Source organism: Anastrepha obliqua, chromosome 1, assembly GCF_027943255.1.
Source record: "Anastrepha obliqua isolate idAnaObli1 chromosome 1, idAnaObli1_1.0, whole genome shotgun sequence".
NCBI lineage: Eukaryota > Metazoa > Arthropoda > Insecta > Diptera > Tephritidae > Anastrepha > Anastrepha obliqua.
The window spans coordinates 142,443,357-142,459,210 of NC_072892.1; the positions used below are offsets into that span (position 1 = coordinate 142,443,357).

The window sequence follows — 15,854 nt, forward strand, 5'->3', positions numbered from 1 at the left end:
CACCAAAAAATATGGTCTAAAAGGCAACCAAACTATAAGCAAAATGTCAATATTTATAATCAGCAGCGTTGCCAGTTGTGCGCATGCTGCAAATCTTGATCATTTCCAGAGACTCAGACCTATCGACACACAAATATCCATTCCCACGATGGTCGATCTGACGCTACGGAACGACCCCGATTTATATCCGGCCAAGAACTGCCACTTTAACAGTATTTTCCAAAAATTTAGAACCACAACAACAACACACGTGTCCAACCATACATACATACTAAGCATGATCTGAACTCATACAAACAGGCAAAAGCAGTTTTTATGAAAAATAGTTACAGGCACAAACTTTTTCGTTAAACAAACATAGATCCGCTCAAAAAAGTACCGGAAATTGGTCAATAAAACACAATATTTTCTATTACTTATGCTAATAACCAATTACCAATATCCAATTATCAACAAGTTTTCCTGGACATTTTGTTTCGATCGCCTAGGAACGGGTGCTTTGAAATGATTATTTGAGTTTGGAAAGAGAAAAGTCGACCGGAGTTTTTCGACAAACGGTTCCGAACCATACAATTTTAGTATGGCGCATGACAGTGACGCAAAACAAAAACAAATCAAACCTTTTCAACAAATCTGACCTTTTCGAGGAAAATTCCCTGTCTGACATCATATGGGCATTATTTTAAATATTTTATATTTATAGTCATATATTTTTTTGTTAATTTTGCAAATCACTTTGAACAGACTTTTTAAATGATAAATTCCCCGTATTTTTTTGACAGAATTCACACAGAAATATGAATGCTAAACTTGTATCTAACTTTTTTTTTTGAAATTCTTGGGAATGATGGAACGAATGCTGCACAAAACAAACTATAGGTGAGTGAGAAATAAATTTGTCGTATTGTGATGCAGTCTGGAATTCCACTATCACGGGAATTACACTTCCAGCCGCTAATGTGTCGTACACCAATGCAAATATTTTTTAACTTTTTTTTTTAAATATACTATATACATATATTTAACCTACACTTATAAAATTGTTTACTATTTACTTTTAATAAATTTACTGACTTTCATTAGCAGCATATTTTAATTTTTCTTTTACAAATAATTTTGGAACCGTTTTTAGTAAAACAGTATATGTAAGATTTTGTAATAACTTGATAAACAATATTTAGTATAACAGTATATTTGTACATAACTTTGCTCTCACTTAATGATTCCATCATCCCAGTAAATTTCAAAGACCATAAGAAAACCTAAGCAAACTCTACAACAAAGATTCATTTTTTTTTGTTTGTTTGTGTTATGTTAGGCTATGAAAACAAAATGTAAAAACAGTTCAGATAAAGCACGGTTCAATAATTAGATAATTAGTGCTAATTAAAAAATAGCCCGACTACTTAGGTTCAACGATAACTGACTAAAGAAAAAAGATTATCGCGTTTGTTTTTTTAGAATTTAGTTTATTTTTGTTTTGTTTTTTTCTCTGGAAAAGTTTAATTTTATTTAGCTTTCACAGTTATTAAAAATATTTATACAATACAAAATAACAGTTTTCATTTCATTTCACTTTCATTTGCATCATTATCATCGTCATCATTGTGATCGATTATCTGTTGTTTTTTGTTTCTTTCTTCAATATTTACTCATCCTTATTTTAACTTATACTTTTATGTGTCTCATATACTTATAATATATAATTTCTTTTCTTTTTATACTTTTTTTGTTTTATTTTAATTTTCTCAATGTGGGAGAGGGTGCTCAGTAAACATATTCCGTTGCTATTAATTGTAGATGTGGTGATTGCAGTAGTGGTTGTAGTGGTGTTGGTGTGCAAGTAGCTGGTGGTATACGACTCTTACACAAACCGCGACAGTCGCTAACGACACTGAGCATTCCATTTTTTATTCGTTCTTCTTAAAGTTTTAAAAATGCATCATTTATGCTTAGTGTCATTGAAGAGTGGAAATTTATAGTTACAATATAAAAAAAGACGAGTTGTTAAAAGATCGAACACCACCTGCCTGCTTATGCATTTGCTACTTCTGATTGCAGCATTATTATGTACCCTGTTGTGTAAAATACTACTAATTTGTAAGCTAAAACGTACGTATTTTTCTCTGTGACATATAATAAATTTATCGTTAATGATGCTTAAATAGCATTTGAATTTAAGGCGGTAAAAATGCTCACCATTAAATAGCTCTATTTATTTAAGAATTTAGTGGTGGTTATTTATTGTATATCTCAAAAGAAGAACATTTAAGTATTGCAAAACATGTTGTCCGAATTATATATATAGTCTACCAACGCATACGTTACAAACCCAAGAACGTTACATGAAAAGAAAAGCACGAACTACAAACTAGTAAGATTTGAGTACCTGTACTACCCTGTTTGGCTTACCGCTGCTCTTTGTGACTGTCAATGTGCATGGAAAATGAACAAAACTATTGACTTACAGATATTTGCGCATTTTACGTATGTATGTATTATGTTTTATATTTCATTTAAAATTGAGTGCACTTCCCAACAGCATTTTACAGTGATCGAAAACAGCTGCGTTAGAGAAAATTAGCCGAAACATACGCTTAATATATCATTCGAGCAAACATACATGCTTGTATGCTGTTCTTGCTCTCCATATTGTTATTTTTATGCGTTAAACTACTACATTTTAACTTTTTTTCTGAACTTATAAATTGATTTTTTGTTGCTGTTTTTATTTTGTTTTTAATTTTCTTGTTTATATACTTTAGTTTTAAATTTTATATAGTCGTATCTCTAAATTAATATTATTAAATTTAAAGTATTTTAAATGTACATAACCTATTCTGTTTTAATATATTTCATTTCTTTTTATGTTAGATGTTAAAATTTACTTTATATATCTTTGCTCATCTTTCTTCTCGTTGCAAACTTCAGCTGTTTCTTTTTTTTTTGTTTTCGCTTCTATTTTTCATTCGTTATTGCTCCTGAATTCAGAATGTCAGTTGTGTGACACATTATACATAACGGTTTGGTCGTAGTTCTTTCCTAAAAATTCCAACTTGCTTGCTATTTGTTTATGCATTTGTTGCTTAATAATTCGCTTAAAACTTTACAACTCCGGTGCCAGGTTCAAATTCAGGCAATTTCATTTTGAACCGCGTTTGCTGAATTACATACACACACACATTTAAATGTGTTATATGCACCAAACACGAAAATATATTTTTTGTTAAAGTTCAATTGGAAGTCGAAAATAAACAAGGATGATGAGATCATTCAATAGAGCAGATTTTAATTGTTGCAACGCTTAAAATCTTCTAAACAGAACTTACGAGCATCTACGCTAAGTATGTATATTTAAACAAATATAAATAAATTTTTTTGTATGTGTATTTTCCCGCGCTTACAGGTCGATATAAAGTAAATGTTTAAGTTGAATTGAAATTGAATATAAATTGTTCTAACAACTACAAAATTTTTATTTGCCTTCTGAAAGTCAGTAAATTTTTGTTTTCATTGATTATAACATATACATTAAAGGAATATAGAATTTAAGTGATCATTGAGTGCACAGTTATACAGCTGCTTACAAAATTATAGATATGCATACGTTTATCATATTTTACGGTTTATATACGATCTTTGCAATTTACAATAATGAATAAGACACACGCTTACAATAAACATTCATTAACACACAAGATCATATTGTTTAATATCCTGCTTGCGTTCAACGAACTTCCTTCTTTCTCTTATATCGATATGCACTCCAAAAGCCGGTCGCATACCATGCGATTTTTTTGTTTAAATATTTCATGAATGCCCTCAAAACTTTGTTCTTTACAAATTGGCTGGTAATAAAGAATTATTCAATAGCGTAACGCCAAAAAATAAGGAAAAATTATCTGCTGCAAGAGTGACTTATATGAGAGTATTTGTTTCATAAGGGAAAAATAAGACAAGAAAATCAAACTCACTTAGCTATGCTTTCTCTGCACTCACAAAATTGTTCAACTATGGCATTAAAAAACAATCGCTTTAAAAATAAAAGCACTTCCTATATGTATTGCAGTAGGTTGAAACGAAAAATTAATTTTCTAAACAACGGATTTAAATGTTTTCCATAAAACACATAATAAGCAAAAAAAATTGGAGGATGAACTGATGATTTTATATATAAAAAAATGAATAGAATGAACGTTTGCACTTCAAGCTTAGGATTTTTTGTGCCCATGTATGCATAAGTATGTATGCGTTAAATTCGGCTTGTTTAATCGCCGAAACCAAAAATTTGGACAGAGAAATTAGATATTCAGAAATCTGCCGAATTTCCGGCTGGAAGGACTAAATAAGCCTTACAAAGAATTTGATACTAGCGCAAAATCCAGCTAATCAGTACCGCTTATATTTTGAAAGTAAAAACTCAAAACTGTACTTCTACGACAGTAACCACTACGGTTTATGATGCAGCAATTTTTTTGGTTTGAATATAGGTGAAAACGCGAAGTTGTTTTTCGAATTCAATAAAAATGTGTTACATTGCATTCGCATTTTAAAAACTATTTAAATTAAATAAGTTAGTTATATGAATGATTGATGTATTTGATTGCATAAAAACAAAGAATAATAAGTAATGAGTTAAAAATTTAAAATATTTTCCGTTCCAAATAAACGAGCACAAAACCTTTAAATGGCCCAAGAATGAGCTAACCCAGCCACTTTTGCCGCCGCGGAACAAACGCGAGCTTAGTTACAAATTTTCTTTTCCCTATAGAATTTATTAAAATGAAGTAAGTAGACAGTTAAACGGAATAGAGGAGAACCATTACCAATCCCTAATGAACCAGTTCTGCGTTAGTTTCAATCTGTTCTTCATAAACTTTAATTATAAGTGTAATTTGCCGGAGATTTGTTTTAATTGAAAATTTATGTTCCTTCATGCATTTTAACAACATTAAAGACTCTTTACCATGACAACGCATTTTTTAATCGGAAAAATTATTATTATAACTGCGGGAGTTAACTCGAATGACTCATTTAAGATGAAAATAAATACCGAAGATAGGAATAGTTTTTGCTAAATTTACGAGTGATTGAAAAAGCTTTATATAACTAATGCAAGTTTATGTAAATGTATTTTATGGAAAACCACTTAAGGAAAGGTAACACTTTTATATAAGAATTTTATGCGAAAAGTTGGAGCGAAAACGGAATAAATGTGAACTCTGCGCACATGAATAAGATACTAACTAATGAAATTTCGACAGAAAAACAAAAAAAAAACACAAGAAACATTAAACACATTCTCAAAATTTCAAAAAATTATTTTTCGTATGTAAGATGTTAAAAAATGCAAAGCAAATTAGAACAACAAATAAAAGAGTGCACGGGTTCGGGCTTATACTCGGATTTTTTTTAGTTAATTCACATACACTGACACGTATAAAAGCAAGGGCGTTATATTGCTCATCAAGCACGGTTATAAACTTCAAAATATACCCAAATTTTGATGGGCAGTATGTAACAAACACTGGAAAAGTAACGACTTCTACAAATAAAAGCAATTAGTATTGCGTTTAACCAAACCGCCGCCTATGTTTTTGTGCCTTTGACTGACCTCCTGACTCTACTTTCGACAAACTCCTCCACTATCGCACCGATTTTTCCGATATACATACATATATAACTTTATTATGTATATATGCATTAAATCATATGTAAGGATGTATATAGAGGTCATAAGCGAATGAAGGGATTAAATAAGTATGGACATAAATACACCTATGTATTGTACATATGTACACACACATTACTAAGCTCATGTATTGTACAACTGCATGACTTTAATTATTAAGGAATTGGAAACATATATGCCTTGCGTATGTTTCCGCTACTGCTGCGCTGCTATAAACCTAATTAATTTGATTTGAAAGAAATTCATTTCTTTTCTTCCTGCTTCGTCATATGCAGTGTGTCGTTTTATCTCTTTTATTGTTTTGCTTGTTTTTCTTTGTTGTTGGTATTGGGGTTCTATGCACTAAGCTAATTGTATATTTCTCATTTTCTTTTTGCAAATTCGCATTTAAGTTAGATTCTTAAATAGTCCTTATTATGTTTCCTACTACTGTTGGATTTTTGTTTATCTTTTCTTCTTTGTTGCTTTTTAAGTGTTTTAATATACTGTATGTATTAATCTGTTTTAGGTTGCAGCTATCATTACACTCAATATTATTTATTTTAACTCTATTTTTGTGGTGTTTTTTTTTAATTTTTAATTGTATTTTAACCTGTTTACTTTATTTAAATTTTCGCGCTTATTATAATTTGCAATGTTTCTCTTCTATTTCCTTTTTTGTTTTGTTGATTTTTCATTAATATTACGTTTACGTTAAAATATTACTTTCACTTTTCTGGATTTGATAATATTTGTAGTTTACCTTCTGAGTACACTGCCGCAGCTGCAGCAGCAGCAGCTACAGCCGGTGTTCGCAAGAAGTATTCCTTATTAACACAATTCCTTAAGACGTCTGGAATATTGCCGACTATTGCCCGTCGTATCTCCGTTGCTGCCATTTCACGCAACTCTGTTGCGGATGCATCGCTGAAGAAGGCTGCATGTGGTGTACATATAAGATTTGGAGCGTCTTTAAGGGCTCCCTGAAATTGGATAAAAAAAAATGAGTTGATATACTTCATGAAATAATATATGTGCTAAGATTGGGTTGCCTAAAAAAATGTGTTAAAAAAAATTAACTATCAACGGCCAATCATAAAAAGTTGCTGCCATTTTAGTCCTGAAACAGTTTAGAACCACTTAAAAGTTACTGTCGGTAAGACTCTGATGAAACAGAATTAAACCCAGGCATATTTAGAGGAAATGATTATGTTGATTACGAAAAAGGTTGCGAGGTGAGTTGAAATTTCTCAAATAATCACTGTCGGGATTGACGCCAAGCATGACATGACAAATTGAAAAAAATCTTTTTCAATAGCGGTCACCCCCCGGCAGCCAATGGCAAGGTAGGTAGGTAGTTAGGTTTGGTGGCTGCCAAAATGGCACACTTAGATCTGTCGTAGCTCCACTGTGATGCCATTGGAACTTTTTCCTTACACTATGGTGGATCCCTTTCAAACCACCCTGTGGCTTTTATAAAAGAGCTTAGCGTTATTAGTTTAAGATGTGCTAAATCCGCTGCATCTGTTAAAAATGCATTACCAAGCGTGTGAAGTATTCTTCTAGCTAATCCTTCACACTCACAAAGGAGAAGTTTAATTGTTTCCTCTTCTTCTGTATTGTAGCAGCTTCTACAATAATCATAGTATGGAACTCCCTGCCTTCTTGCATGGTTACCTATTAGACAATGACCGGTTAATACACCAATCAATGTTCTTGCATTCTCCCTATTGTGTTTTAGCTGGCATTTTGAACAACCACGACAGTCGGTTCCAAGGACTGTCACCTCAGCATCATTCCCCATATATATACGGGGAATGTTTATGATGCTACAACAACAACAACTACAACCCCTGTTGAGTTTCGGCCATGTCAATTTGCTTAAGCCAATGGCAAACCTCTGAGTGTATTTCTGCTATGAAAAAACTCCTCATAACAAACTGTTTGCCGTTCGATGTCGACTTAAAACTGTACGTCCCTCCATTTGTGGAACTACATCAAGAGGCGCACATCAAATAAGAGGTGGGGCAAAACAGAAGCGTACGCGCCAAATATTTATTTTTTATTTTATGATAATGTTGGCTTTGCACTCGCAGACTAAAACCTTCCTCGGTGTCTATACAACTGCTTTCATGGCCTTCGAGGTCTTAATATTGCATTTTAACAATTTAGTAAACAGCCAATAAGTGGTTATATCCCCAAAATAGCAGAATATGACGTACCAGTGAGCTTCGTTAAAAAAAAATGTTTCAATTTTTCAGTCAACCCAATATTAAGCTAATAGAAATGAATAAAATAAGCGTATAAACGCTTACTTGGAATACATTGTAGGGCTCGTTTTCGTGAACATCTAAAGCTGCAGCTCTTATTCTGCCTTGTTTCAGAGCCAAAGCCAAGGTCTCGTCATCGACCAGCCCGCCTCGTGCTGTATTTACCAAAAATGCACCAGGTCGCATCTGCGCGAATAGAAATAAAAAGTTTTATTGAATGTGATTTTGGAAGATTTAAAAATTAGTAAATTTTCTTCAAACGCACCTGTTTAATTGTGAATTCATTGATTAAGTGGTGGTTATGCTCGTTGAGTGTGCAGTGCAACGACACACAATCCGATTGAAATAGCAAATCTTGTAGGGTGTAGACACGAGTTAAACCAAGCGATTTGTCAATACCATCCGGAAGATAAGGATCGTAAAATATAACATTAAAGCCAAATGCTTTTGCTCGCAATGCAACAGCACTGCCAATGCGACCAAGTCCTACTAGACCTAAGGTGTCTCCCCGAATTCTAGCGCAACCCTGAAACGATGTAATAACGGGTTATTTAAATAATTTTCGTTTAGTTATTTTTTTAGCTTTGTGTGTAACTTACATGCGCTGCTTCTCGCACTTGTTCAGGCCCGGTAAACTTTTTGCCTTCGCGAACCATGTTCGCCAGCCAGTAGGTTCTTCGATACAAATTCAGTATCAAGCACATTGTTGTATCTGCCACTTCTTCAACCCCATAACCGGGTACATTACAAACGGCAATACCGAGTTCGCCCGCTGCTTTCACATCGATATTGTCCGTACCGCTGCCAATCCGCACTATGATACGTAAAGCTTTGAATTTTTCTAAATCCTCTTTTGTAAGAATTATGGTATGCCACATCAGTGCGCCAACAGCTTCATTTAGAACCTAAAATGGGAACCAATTTAGTATCACAAAAATTTCCAAATACTGTATAGGTACCTATTTAATTTACATTACCTTTTCATGAATCTCTGATGTACTTTGTGCGTCGCAGAAGGCCACTGTGGCCACGTCTTTCAGTATAGGCATTTCAATCGAACAATCACGGCCGTCTAGCAAAGCCACCAATGGACGTGCCTGCAATGGTCCATTTGCGAATGTCCCCTTCACGTCTAAGCGTGAACGCTTCGGCAACATCATATTTTTGTCCATTGTGTTTTATACCGAATTTTTCTATGTCTAAGTTTTCGCTTCTCAATTCTGCGTATATATGTTTGTATATATATATGTTCCTGTATACATATATAAACTATTATTATATCATAATCAATTGATTAACAATTTACGACAGCAAAAATCAGCAATAAATACCTTTATAAATAATATAAAATTTTGGCCTTAAAAAAAATGTGATGAATTGCTGTTTCTCGGTTCTCCCAACCAGGCAAGGACTTATGTGTATGCTTGCACTTTCTTTTGTAACTTCTGCTCTGTTACGATTAAAGGATGGTTTTTTTCTGTTTTTTGACGTTTCAATTGACACAGCGATTACAAATAATGTGCGATCTTCATAGATAACCCCTTCAATTTCATCATGTCAAATTATCCATTTTAACTGCAAAGAAAAATATATTGAAAATAATTGGAATTTCTTTTTTCTAGACTAAAATAGATCAAATAATAAGTTCATTTTTAGTAAACCTCTTGAATGGTCAACAACAGGAAATACAGATGTTTCTTGGAACTAACATATCATTTACTTATTTAAAAAAAATATACTTAACACAAAAACCCCGTTAAAATGTATTTTAAATTATTTTATGCACGTTCGATTTTTAAAATGCCTACAGTCCGAAAATATTTTTGTATTGCAAATAAAAAAATCGAGTATGCGTTAATTTACAGCTAATATTGAAAATGTTAACCGCGTGTTAGCAGTCTACATAAATTTATTTTGTTATATTTGTGGCGAGTTTACGACAAAATCGAAAAACAGCTACTTTCGGACATAATAAAACCGTATTATTTAGCTTATTTTGACCGTGATTTAAGAATTCGCGTGGCGATATCAGAACATTTTGGTTGAATCAGATAAAATTAATGTTGCCATTGCACATGAAAAAATTGGGATTAATAAAAAATGTTGTAAAACGCTTAAGTTAAGATGGTATTCAGCTTAGTGGGGAAACTGTTAGTTCCGCCTTTTCCAAACTGGATGAAGAAGCAGAGCGAACAGGTCTGGTGGTGAACGAGAACAAAATGAAGTACCTACTGTTATCAAACAAACAGCCGGCGCACTCGCGCTTCGTCACCCACGTCACTTCGTTTATCATGAATCAACACCCATAACAATGTCAGCGTTGAAATCCAACGTAGAATCTATCTCGCCAACAAAGTGCTACTTCGGACTAAGGAGGCAATTGAGTAGTAAAGTCCTCTCTCGACTAACTCTTTATAAGGCTCTCATCAAGCCCGCTCTATAGTATGGAGATGGCACTTGGAAGAAAGAGAAAGATTCTGCGGAAGATTTTTGAACCTTTGCATTAGCGATAGCGAGTATGGCAGGCGATTGAACAATGAGTTGTATGAGCTTTACGGTGACATAGCTATAGCGCAACGAATAAAGATCCAACAGCCGGTCATGTCGTCGGTATAGATACAAACGCTCCAGCTCTTTAGGTATTCGATGCGATACAAGTTGGTGGTAGCAGAGGAAGACGAAGGCCTGCTCTGCGTTGGAAAGATTAGGTGGCGAAGTTTCACTTGGTGTTTCCAACTGGCGCCGGTTACCTCGAAAAACGACTGGCGCACTTTACCGAGAAGCTTCAAGCTTCTACAATTTAACTGTAGCGGACTCACGAGTAAGGTCGACGGGATAGTTGACTTTATGAGCCGGCACAGTATTAAAATAGCTGCAGTCCAGGAAACCAAGCTGCACGCTAGGTCATCTCTGATCACCAGGGATGGCTATAACGTGCACAGACACGATCGCGAGCGAGACAATGATGGTGGCCTAGCGTTTATAGTCCCCACACAGTGCAGTATCGTCTCATCGATGAAGGCATCGACCACAGGGACAGCCCTTAGAATGTCAAGGCATAGCTGTCCGGACAGGCGATTCCGAGCTCGAAATATTTAACGTTTATATACCCCCTGTCACCTGCTGCCCGGCAGGATATCCCCCTGATATAGGTGCGCTCATCAGAGGTGAAAACCGATTGGTTGTAGGTGACTTCAAAGCGCATCACGAGCTTTGGCATTCAAGCCTGCCAAATGATCGTAGGGGACAGCAACTGGCAGAGCAGATAGACGATTCGACATTCAGCACTGTGAACGACGACGCCCCCACCAGGGTAGTGGGCAATTGCAGCAGCTCGCCGGACCTAACAATAGCTAGCACGGGTCTGATAAATAGCATAACGTGGCGACCTATGCTATCGCTTGCATCAGACCACTTGCCCATTATCGTCTCGATTGAGAGACCTGCCGACTTTGTTTCCGCGAATCACCGGTACTACTTTAACTTTAAAAAAGCTAATTGGGCCGGCTTCACGGAATTCTCCGAGGACACCTTCGCCGCTCTTCCCATCCCCACTGATATGCGCGTAGGCGAACGCGCATTCCGCAAGGTGCTCACAGCTGCTGCAGCTCGCTTCATTCCAGCTGGAAGTTTTAAGGACATTCGTCCCCATTTCCCAGCCGAAGCAGCCAGCTTAGCAAACGAGCGTGACCACCTACGCCAGGCCGATCCCGGGGATCACTGCATAAGGGATCTCAATTTGGAGATCCGGCAACTGGTAAATCCACACAAGCGGACTAAATGGGTTGAGCACCTGAAGACCTGTAACGTCACCTCTGGGGTGAGTAAGCTCTGGTCCACCGTTAGGTCCCTGTCGAACCCTACGAAGCACAACGACAAGGTGGCTATCACCTTCAACGGTTGCACTTCATCGGGTCCGAAGAGATGCGCGAGCTATTTTAGCCGGCTTTTTATACTGCATCCTCCGGTCGACAGAACCAAACGTCGTGCTACCAGAAGGCTGCACAAACTGACGAACGACAGTGCGTCACTTACTTTCTCCGGTGATGAGGTTCAGGGGGCCGTCAACAAATCAAAATCATCAAAAGCCATTGGCCCTGACGGATTAAACGCGCTGATGCTGAGGCATCTGAGACCTTTGGGAGTAAGATTCCTCACAAGGGTCTTCAATCTGTCCCTGGACACTCTCATCATCCCTGACAAGTGGAAAGCAGGGAGAGTGGTCCCACTACTGAAACCTGGGAAACCCGCCAACCAAGGGGAATCTTATCGGCCGATAACTCTCCTTTCCCCAGTAGTAAAGACACTTGAAGCCCTCCTACTCCTACTCTTCGCGAAACACCTGGCCCCAGCACCACATCAGCACGGCTCCGACGAGTGCATAGCACCACCACTGCACTCACCGCCATAAACACGCAGATGAACCGCGGGCTTAACCAAAACCGCCCCTGCGAGAGGACTGTCCTAGTAGCGTTGGACCTGAAGAAGGCTTTCGACACAGTCAGCCATTCCACGCTACTAGATGATATTTATCAGTCGACACTCCCGCCAGGGCTGAAGAGGTGGTCCGCAAACTACCTGAGCGGTCGGCACTCGTCAGTGATTTTTCGAGATCAAACATCAAAGCAGAGGAAGATTAAGCAAGGTGTACCGCAGGGTGGTGTCCTTTCTCCCTTGCTGTTCAACTTCTACATCTCGAAGCTCCCCCCACCACCAGCGGGAGTTTCCCTGATCTCATACGCTGACGACTGCACGATAATGGCGTCTAGTCTAAGATCCGGCTGCAGATTTGGTGTAGTCATCGAGTACATGCTGAAATCCACATTTTTACCCACATTTATAATTATGACATTGATGGCCTGTGTTCCAAAGTGAACAACTACCTCACCGACCTTTCTCGCTTTTTCACTGCGAGGAATCTCCAACTTTCCCCCACCAAGTCCACGGCGACCATCTTTACCACCTGGACAAAGGAGGTCAAGCTGTCCCTTAAGGTAAAAGTCGACGACACACCAATTCCGACGGTAAGCAACCCTAAAATTTTGGGTGTAACCTTTGACAGCTTGCTCTCCTTCTCTGCGCACACAACCGCAATTGCCACTAAAGTCCAAGGTCCTCAAGTCGCTTGCCTGGCAGCACTTGGGGCAAAGACAAAGAACTGTTGCTTTCGACATTTAGTTAACTATTTTACGGTCGGTTTTTTCTTCAATTTGAACCGCGAGTTTCAGGATGTTTCTTAAATTGTAAAGCATTGGACACCAGTTGCGCCGAGTTGTTTACCTCCATTTCTATGTACCAACTTATTTATTTATTAACGGGCTTCTAAGACCAATAAACCAATTTAATAAATTATAATTTCCAAACTCTATACACTTTTTTGATAGTACTGATACAAAAGATTTTTAAAATTATTTAAAATGTTACATTTTCTTATATCTACTGGCTATTTATTATACATATTTAGCTTGAAATCCTGAGGGCCCGACGATAAAATCAAATAGCTGAGGTTTTTGTTAAACACCTTAATATATTAACTGTTACAACATTGATAACACATTTCAATTTTATGAAATAACTACTGAAGACGTAGTGCAAATTGTAAAGCAAAAGTTAAATACGTTATAAAATTGGTGATAAAAAATCAATGTCTGAACGCGCTCTGAAATACTTGAAATGCTCTTTATCATACTTGGGTTATATTCAGTAATGATCAATAAACATATAACTATTGCCGTACCTGATGAATGGAAAGTTTCCACTGTAGTTCGAGTCAAAAAAAATTACAAACACAACTAAAGCTAAAGAACTTTGACCAAGAAATACTCTATCGAACCTGGAAAAAGTGTTGGAAACAGCGGTAAAAAATCAGCTTTAGTATATTGAAAATAAAAATATATTAATTAAAGGACAGGCAGGGCTTCGAGCTAAAAATCAAAATTAAAATTAAAATTACAGATAGTAGTAAAGAAGTATAAGTTGGAGAAAGTATAGAAAGATAAGTATAAGTATGAGAAGTAAAAAAGTAATACCGGTAATTATTAAATTAAAAGGAGCATTTGAAACCATTGATTGCAAGCTAACGGTATGCAAGTTAGAGCAAAGAGGCCTCAAAAAAGTTGAGCTGAAGTGATTTGAGAGTTTTCTAACGAACAGAGAGTAACGCAAGGTAAATAATGAAGTTGTGTCAGAGGAAAGACTGGTGAATATTGGGCTATCACGGGGTTCAGCACTAGCGCCGATTCTTTTCAACATATACATCGAAGATATTAGATCAGCAATCAGAAATTACAAAATAATACTGTTTGCCTATGACGCCTTTTTAAGAATTCGTGAAGATTTAGACACAGCAATTGCCAGAATGCAAGTGGATTTAACCGAACATTGTATGTGTGGTTATGTGAAAGTAAGTTAATGTTAAGAAGACAAAATTTATGCTGCTATGGAGTTTAGAACGATATGATTTTTAAGTTAAGAATTAAAATATTGTTGATGCAAGGATATCGGTATTTTAATTGACAAAAAAGTAAAATTCCATGATAAATGTTTTCCACTCCACTCACAAGATTTCCAAAACCAGGGATTTATGATTAGAACATGTAAATTAGTATGTACTTAAGCAGGAGATATAAAATGTTAGTTTACAGAGTTTTAGTTGAACCGATTCAATAATGTCGAAAAGAGAAATTGCACCCCAGCTCTTCGAAAAACAATCATACAGATTAAACTATAGTGATATTTCCACACAATTAAACGTTTCAAAAAATGTTGTTTTAATGCTTTGAAATATGTTTCTGAGTATAAAACAGCAGAAGAAAACGTTCCCAGAAAAAAGGATGAACGGTTAATTGTCAAAGCATGATCCCTTGAAGAGTGCTGCTAACAACCATCGCAAAATTTTTGTTCACCTGGAGAAGACAATAACGAAAAGAATAGATTCATTTCGATTGACAGAAGAATGGCTTCACGGTCTACTGGCACGGAAGAAGCTATTGGTAACAGCAACGTCGCAACGATAACGCCCAATTGAGTTTGTTCGAGAAGACATATCCTAGATTCAAAATCAGTGGCGTTATATTTTATTCAGCAATGAAACGAAAATAAATAGAGTTGGTCCAGATGGTAGAAAGAACGTGCTCGTCTCACCAATTATAAAGCACGAGGGAGACTCATTAATGGTGGGGAGCCGCTTTTCATGGAACGGTGTCTGGACAATTTATCGTATTGAAGGTTTATTCGATGCGGTCAAGTACGTTCAGATACTTCAAAATGTAATGGTACCTTATGCGCAAGAGAACTTACCGTTAACTTGGAAATTTCAAAAAGGCAATGAACCGAAGTACTCTTCTTGTGTTACAAAGAGTTATTCGAAGACAAGACAAGGCGAAAAATATTTTCAACAAAATATCAGGTCAGTCGTGCGTATTTTACCCATAATTTCACTTTTGTACGATTTTTGAATATAAAAAATTATTCGCGGAATATAACGGAACTATTTATATTTTCTTTGATATATTGTGCATTCAACAAATGATTTTAATCGCGGATAGAAGAACGTGTTGTTAAAAAATAAAATGGATTCTTCGAACGCGTATAAGAGGCATATTTTGTATTTTTTTATAAAAGTGGTAAAAATGCAAAAAACACTGTTCATGGAGAGGATACCGTGAGGGGTGATATACGATACACTAGACAGGGCTAGTGTACTGGGGCGGCAGCCCTTGGTCGGGAAAAACCCGAGTCATTCCGGTAACTTAGAACCGGCTGCCATGGGACACTAACCACCTCTTCACATGCCCCCTTAATCAGACTCATCTAACCCCCCTCTCCCTCTGGACCCAACCTGTCGAAACAGCATGTTTCCTGGGCCTACCCCTAGATGAGCTAGACGAAGACGACAGATGATATACCTACAC

At 36.5% G+C, this 15,854-nt stretch overlaps 1 protein-coding gene across 7 annotated transcripts in view; it reads right to left on the reverse strand.

Annotated features, from left to right (window-relative positions):
• Nucleotides 1-15,854, reverse strand: part of LOC129236359 (C-terminal-binding protein) — a 38,759-nt gene that overhangs the window by 9,223 nt on the left and 13,682 nt on the right. For 4 of the 7 annotated variants that reach the window (XM_054870705.1, XM_054870707.1, XM_054870704.1 and 1 more), the window contains 6 exons: nucleotides 9,273-9,516; nucleotides 8,919-9,193; nucleotides 8,541-8,846; nucleotides 8,207-8,467; nucleotides 7,987-8,127; nucleotides 6,435-6,654 (listed from right to left, as the gene is read on the reverse strand). In XM_054870705.1, the coding sequence (XP_054726680.1) occupies nucleotides 6,435-6,654; nucleotides 7,987-8,127; nucleotides 8,207-8,467; nucleotides 8,541-8,846; nucleotides 8,919-9,113 (1,123 nt within the window). In that variant the 5' untranslated portion in view covers nucleotides 9,114-9,193; nucleotides 9,273-9,516. Of the gene's footprint in view, nucleotides 1-1,448; nucleotides 6,655-7,986; nucleotides 8,128-8,206; nucleotides 8,468-8,540; nucleotides 8,847-8,918; nucleotides 9,194-9,272; nucleotides 9,517-15,854 lie in introns of those variants that run through there. The other 3 variants (XM_054870708.1, XM_054870706.1, XM_054870710.1) reach the window with 2 other exon arrangements.